At 58.4% G+C, this 7,245-nt stretch overlaps 1 protein-coding gene across 1 annotated transcript; it reads left to right on the forward strand.

Moving 5' to 3' along the window:
- The first annotated feature begins 4,446 nt into the window (after positions 1–4,446).
- On the forward strand, positions 4,447–6,688 carry LOC138101750 (serine/threonine-protein kinase pim-1-like). The gene is given in 6 exon segments (XM_068999534.1): positions 4,447–4,464; positions 4,467–4,643; positions 4,915–4,965; positions 5,169–5,535; positions 6,150–6,326; positions 6,582–6,688. Coding segments are annotated over 6 exon segments (897 nt in total).
- The last annotated feature ends 557 nt before the right edge of the window (positions 6,689–7,245 follow it).

The raw sequence follows: 7,245 nt of genomic DNA on the forward strand, positions 1-7,245 counted from the left end.
AGCAGAAGCATCTTTGTCATCTGTTTTTAGCTAAATAATACTGAGGGTGTTAGTCACAGATTGGCCAGGGTTCATCTTGTAGGTCAGCTCTGCCTGAGGCCTGCGGCTCAGGCCTCAGCACATCAGTCGCTCCTCTGACTTACAGGATGAATCACGGCTGTCAGACGGCCTCTGCAGTTGTTGCACATAGGGTTGGTTGATCTTGAGGTGTAGCTGCGAGCTGCCTTCCCTGTACTCTGTGCTGGATGAGTCGTACAATACTAGGAATGAAACAAGGAATAAACAAGAAGGGAGCAGCTGCACAAAGGGAAAGGAGAAAGGGCCCCTTTGAGCCACAGACTCCCTGGCAGCCACAAGAATATATCTGGTTCCCAACATTCCCATGTCTGGGTTGGTACATGGGCTAATTTTCTCATCTCCCGAGTTGTCTGTTTTCCTACTTTTCCATTGTCATCAATTTGTAAGCGACAGTTGGATTCATTTTCTTTCCTGCAAACTCCTCCTTCTTCTGCCGGTAGTCTAAAACCCCGCGATGCTGGAAAATCGCATTCCGCGTTTGCGTGGATTGGTCGGCCATAAGGTCAGGGGCGGCAGCCCTCTGGTTAGTTATTATCTCCGAGACAGCTTGCAGTCTTCTTATCCAATTCAGATGATAGGCAGGTCCTCTGGCCCCTGGCACCAATTGGCTAGGGCTCCATGGAGCCGGTCCATAATGTTGTAGAACTCTCTCAGGTGGCCGTTCATCATGTCCCCATCTTTGGGAGCTTCCCTTACTTAGGGAGGTGTCAAGAGACCATGTTTCTCTGACCAAATCATGATATACTTTGGCTCTGAGTGCCATCCCCTGACTTTGTGTCCATGTCCCTGATGGGCCTATTGTTAAGGATGTGCAGTGCATCAGTGAGATGGGTTCTCCACCAGGACAGGTGTCCATCTCCCAGGTTTCTCCACTGCTCTTTCAATAGCCCATTCATTTGCTCAGATAATCCCACAGCTTGGGGATAACATGGTGTGTGAAAACCCCACTGAATGTTTTTCTGCTCAGCGTACTGCTGAATGAATTTGTTCTGGAAATGAGACCCATTATCTGTTTGACTCGGTAATGGCATTCCGTAATACAGAATTACTGTGTCTATAGTACAGATGGTGCTATGCTGAGTGGCCTTCTCACAAGGATGGGCAATCAAATACCCAGGATATGTGTCTATGGCAGATATATTTACACCCTCAGTCCTAGGGTAAAGGTCCAATGTAATCCATTTGCCAAGTTGGTCCGGGCAATTTTCCTCTCCCCAGCTGTCCTTTTACAATGTTTGGCACCGGGCATTTGTACATATGTTGGCACACGGGGCAGTGAGCAATTCTAGTTCTACTCATATCGAGTGACATGGCAATGCCACGCTCTTGAGCCCACCTGTAAGGGGCTTTTTGTCCAAGGTGCACACATTTTTGGTGTGCACATTTTGCCAGGCCTTCGTGATCCTCCTTTGGAGGGAACTCCGGTCTTGCTTGGAAATCTTTGCCTGGTTGCCTGCAACAGAGTTATAAAGTAGCTCTAAAGTGTCTGTGTCACTATGGGCATCAACATGAATCACAGTCACATCAGTTCTTTGCACCATTTCCCAAAGGTCACTCCACAGTTCCTTTCCCCAGACCTCTTTGGAGTAGATTTTCCAGGCTCTGCCTACCCATGTCGGTAGCCACGGAGCGAACCCATTTAGCTACCGACCAAGAAGCAGTATAGGAAAGGCATTCTCCTAGATCTTCTTGTTTTAAAGCCATATCAATTGCATAGAATTCAGCATATTGACTGCTTTTCCCTTCTCCGGTCATTTCTAAAAACTTTTCTGAATGAGGATGGTCAGCTACTGCTTTCCAAAACCTTTTCCCTCCTATATATTCAGCTGACCCATCTGTAAACCAAGCATGTTCTTTTTCCTGTGGCATTAGTTGATCTGAAGGCTTTTCCCACTTCCCTGGAGATTCCCTCTCAGCTGTGAAGTTGGCACTCACCTCTTGGTCCCTCCCGGGGGCAGCTGCTATTGGCTCATGAAGAGTGGCTATCCGCCCCATTCCCACCTTGGCCCTATCCCGAATATACCACTTCCACTTTACAGTACCACACTCCGGAGCGTGCCCAATCCAATGGGCTTTTGGGGACCTTCTGACCCACTGCACTATAGGAATTTCCGGATGAAGAGCCACTTCATACCCTATGGTAAGTTGTTCTGTTTCCATCAGTGCCCAATAACATGCCAATAACTGTTTCTCAAAAGGTGTGTAGTTGTTTCCTGCTTCTGGCAACTTCCTCCCCCAAAACCCCGGGGGAACCTTTTTCTTTCCCTGTTTCTGCCAGAGGCTCCCATCAGCATGTGACCCATTTACAGGTACATTTAACTCAACTTCTCCCTTTTGCATAGGCCATAGATCTAAAGGCCTTTTTGGCTAATAGCCTCTTTGGCTAATTCAAAGGCAGCCTGCTGCTCACTCCCCCATTCCAATTCCCTATTTCCCCTGGTTACTTTATGCAGAGGGGTTGAGATTTGTCTCAGATGCAGAATATGTTGTCTCCAAAAGACGAATAATCCAATAAATCTTGGTGCCTCCTTTTTATTTTGTGGCACGGCAAACTCTAACATTTTCTGCTGGGCTTTGGGGAAGATTTCCTGATGCTCACATTGCCACTGAATTCCCAAAAATTTCACTTGAATTTTGGTAGGGTTAATTTCCCAGTCTTTCTGTTTCCTATGATCCACAACTAATTCAAGGACTTGTTGCACTTCCTCCTCATTGCTGCCCTGGCCCAAGATGTCATCTCTATAATGAATGAGTTGCGTATGAGGAGTCAGTTTGATTTCATCCAAGTGCTCACCGCTGTTCGATGACAAATTGTTGGGCCGTGCACACATGCCTGGGGCAATGTGCTGAGTGCGTAGTGTCGTCCCTGCCACGTAAAGGCAAAGTGACGCCCCTGGCTTGCAGTCCCTAACAATTGCTGGTTCCACCTCCTGGTTTCTTAGGTTAGAACAGCCACAATGAAAACCTCACTGATGGCACAAGTGCCCAGCCCACAGGGAAAAGAAAGGACAACTTGTAAAGTTGTCCCAGCATTTGTCCTGCTTTGCTGCAGCAGTCGTGCTGCACTCACAGTGTGGGAAGCCAAGAGAAGCTGCAGTTGGGGGCACATCTTGTGACAGGAGCTGCACCTCGTTCCCCAGGAAAGGTTCTTGAAAAGAGCAGACAGGACTGTGGAGAAGATTCCCAGAAAACTGAAACAGCTTTCCAGAAGTGAAATGAAAATGGAAAGAAACAATCCGAGGTGTTTCCCTCTCTATTTCTGTGCTCCCCATTTCCATGTTGCACTGCTTCTCCATGCCATGAATTCCAAATGGATCTCACCTCTAAGATCTGTGCCTTAGCGAGTTTTAGACACTCTGAAATACCATGAGCTGCACACAGTTTGCCTTCCCCTGTTTTTATTGGAAAGCAATGCTGGAGACAAAAGTGCAGAGCTTGGGTGGGGCACGAATTCTACAGGCAGGGAATGTGGCCCGGCAGTGTCTGACCCTCAGCAGGGCCAAGGCACAGCAGCAGCCGAGGGGATTCCTCTGCCACCGTGCAGGAGCCAGGACTCTGGATCCGGGCTGGACACGGCAAAGTTGCCGTGTTTGCACAGACTCAGGGGCTGCCCCCGGGGCGAGCGGGGCTCGGCCGTGGGGAGCGTGGGGCGAGCGGGGAACGGACACGCGGACACTCGGACACGCGGACACTCGGACACTCGGACACTCGGACACGCGGACACTCGGACACTCGGACACTCGGACACGCGGACACGCGGACACTCGGACACTCGGACACGCGGACAAACGGCCCCGGCGCTTCAGTTGCAGCGGCAGCAGCGGCAGCACAAACGACTCTACAGACTCTCTCCGTTTTTTGCTCTTGCTCCTCCTCTCCCTGTGTTCCGCACCTTCCCCCCGCCTCCCCTTCCCGGTCTCCCCCTCGTCTCTCGGTGTCCCTTTCCCGGTGTCCCCCTCCTCTCCCGGTCTCTCCCCCTCCCCCTGCCGGGCCGGGCCATGCCCCAGGCCCGCCCCCGGCCCCGGGCGGGGCCGCCCCCTCCCCGGCCCCGGGCGTCCCGCCGCGGTCTCGCCTCCGCCCGGCTCTCGCCGTCCTGGCTGTGGCGCTGCCGGGCGGGCATCGGTGCCCGGGGCTGGGGCGGCATCGCCACCCTTTGGCTCCGCCTGTGCCGAGCCCGGCCCCGGCCCCGACGCGGGCTCCGGCTCCGGCCCCGGCTCCGGCCTCGGCTCCGGGCCCGGCTCCTCCCGGGGCCCGCGGAGGACACCCGGGGCGCGGCCGCTCCCGCCGCCTCCGCTGCGGCTTCCCCGGCCCGAGCTCCGCCGCTCGGCAGCGCGGCCGCCGGCCCCGAGCCGCCGGTGTCCCGTTCGGATGGGGATGCCCGGGCCGGGGCGGTCGGGGGGCGGTCGGGGGCCGTGTCTGGCCCCGGGCCGAGCGCTGACGGCCGCGTGTCGCCCGCAGGGAAGGCGCAGGAGGCCCTGCAGGAGCGGTACCGGCTGGGTTCGCTGCTGGGCAGCGGCGGCTTCGGCAGCGTCTTCTCGGGCACGCGGCTCGCGGACGGCGCCCCGGTGAGTGGCGGGGCCGGCGGGGAGGAGGAGAAGGAGAAGGAGAAGGAGGAGGAGAAGGAGGAGGAGAAGGAGAAGGAGAAGGAGGATGCAGGAGGAGGATGCAGGAGGAGGGTGCAGGAGGAGGAGGAGGAGGAGGAGGAGGGCGGAGGAGGAGGGCGGAGGAGGAGGAGGAGGAGGAGGAGGAGGATGCAGGAGGAGGGCGGAGGAGGAGGAGGCCGGGGCGCGGCGGGGCGGGCGGCGAGCTCAGCCCGCTGCTGCCCCTTGCTCGCAGGTGGCCATCAAATGCGTGCCGCGGGACCGCGTCCGGCACTGGGGCGAGCTGGTGAGTGAGCGGGGCCAGCGGCAGAGGCGGGGCGTGCCGGGCGGCGAGGAGCCGGGGCCCGGCGGGGTGGGAGCCGCCGGGAGCCCCGGAGGGAGAGCGGGCGGGGGGTGAGCGGGGGGCGCAGAGCGTCCCGGGCTGGGTGAGGGGTCCCAGAGCCCTGGCACGGCCTCAGCCCCACCGACGGCACCGTGCTCCTCCCGCAGCCCGACGGCGCCCGTGCGCCCCTGGAGATCGTGCTGCTGGACAAGGTGTCCACTGGGTTCCGTGGTGTCATCCAGCTCCTGGAGTGGGTTGAGCTGCCCAGCAGCTTCTTGCTGGTGCTGGAGCGTCCGGAGCGGTGCCAGGACCTGTCGGGTTTGCTGGCGCAGCGGAGGTTCCTGCCCGAGGAGGAGGCGCGGGGGCTGTTCGGCCAGGTGCTGGAGGCCGTGCGGCACTGCACCAGCTGCGGGGTCCTGCACCGGGACATCAAGCCCGAGAACATCCTGCTCGACCTGGCCACCGGGCAGCTGAAACTGATCGACTTTGGCTGCGGCGCCTTCCTCCAGGACACAGCCTACACTCAGTTTGCAGGTGAGCCCTCCCAGGGGATGCTCCTGGGCATCTCATGGCCCAGCCTGGGTGTGGCACCGGGGCTTCCCCTCATTGCTGCCAGGATGGGATTAATTCTTGAGCCAAGTTGCTTTTGGGTGGGGCTGGGAGGGGGCAGTTCCCGGCGCTGCCGGCAGCCTTCAGCACCCACTCTGCCCTGGGCTGGGGCTGGAGCGGGGGCAGCCAGCCCAACAAAATCCCCTGTGGGGGTAGCAGAGAGGGGGGTCAGACCCCGTGCACCGGCCGGTTTGGTGTGCAGGCGAGGAAGGGCCTGTACTGCTCCGCTGCCCTGGTTTGCCTTGGCTTATTGATGTATTTTGGGGCACTGCAGGCAGGGAGGAGAGTGGGTTTTCCCCACCACTGGGTGGGTTTTTCATTTGCATGTCATGGTTGGGCCTCCCCAGGGCTTCCGCTGCCCTTTGCCAACACCAGTGGCCTCTTTTCCAACACCAGTTTGTACACAAGTCACAGGTGCAGGCGAGAGGGCAGCGGGTCACCCTGTGTGCCACTGGTGCAGCCCCTGCGTGCCCAGGGATGCTGGGGCGAGGCTCTGGGAGCAGCAGCATCCCCCAATGGACTCGGTCTGTGTTCCACAGGAACCCTGTTGTACAGCCCACCCGAGTGGATCCACCACCAACGCTACCACGGCGAGGCAGCGACGATCTGGTCCCTGGGCATCCTGCAGTACCAGCTGGTGGTGGGGAAGCACCCGTTAAAGAGGGGCCAGGAGATCATCTGGGGGCGGATCCTGTTCCCACGACGGCTCTCTCCAGGTGGATCCTCATCTCTGTGGCACGGGGGGAATAGCAGTGCTGGGAGCCAGCAGCGGGCTCAGGAGCATCCCGCTCTGGCAGCTCTGAGCAGGTGGCACATGTCCTGCTCTCCTGCTGCCCTCCAAAGCACAGAATGCATGGGCAAGTTTAGGCCCAGCTCTGGGCACAGCCAGCATGGCCTGGGCACGGGAACGGGGGGCAAAGCGGGCGGGATCCTTCTGCAGCTGCCTGGTGGTTTCTGGTTTCTGTGCCCAGAGTGCCAGGATATTCTTAAGAGGTGCTTGTCCATGCAGCCCTTGGACAGGCCGTCCTTGGAAGAGCTCTTCAGTGCCCCTTGGCTGCAGGGTGTTCATGTGCCCTAGAGGATGGCAGAGAGCCACGGGCACAGTGTGATCCAGGGGCCTGGCAGGTAACAGCCCCACACATCTCTTGGCAATCAGTGGCAAAGCAAAGCAGACGATTTTGTCCTGCCTGTAGCCCTGGGCAGGGAGCATCAGAAGGGAACACGCAGCTCTTGGGCTGCAGCTGAGCTGGAGGCCTGCTCTGGCAAGCACTGGTGGCCACCATCCCCCCTGGTTTTGCTTGTGTGGTTCATTGATGGCTGGGCCCTGGGCAGAACCCTGAGAGCCTGGTGTGGCCCCAGGGAAGGAGAAGGAGCCCCTGGAGAAGCTGTAGCAGGTGGGGCTGCTGCTGCTGGAGCCACCAAGGACGAGCTCAAGGCCGACAACCTCTTCCTGGAGCTGGCCAGTGGCAGCTGAAGATGATGGCCTTTGATTCTGGCACCTTCTCCAAAGACACGCTCCACGGCCAGTGTGCAGGTGAGTCCAGAGCCAGGGGGATGCTGCCAGAGCTGGGCATGGCACGGCCTGGCCGGGCACCAAAGGTTCCCCCTTTGCTGGGGCGGCTGCAGGGAATTCTT

This window comes from Aphelocoma coerulescens, unplaced genomic scaffold (genome assembly GCF_041296385.1).
Source record: "Aphelocoma coerulescens isolate FSJ_1873_10779 unplaced genomic scaffold, UR_Acoe_1.0 HiC_scaffold_46, whole genome shotgun sequence".
Taxonomy (NCBI): Eukaryota; Metazoa; Chordata; class Aves; order Passeriformes; family Corvidae; genus Aphelocoma; species Aphelocoma coerulescens.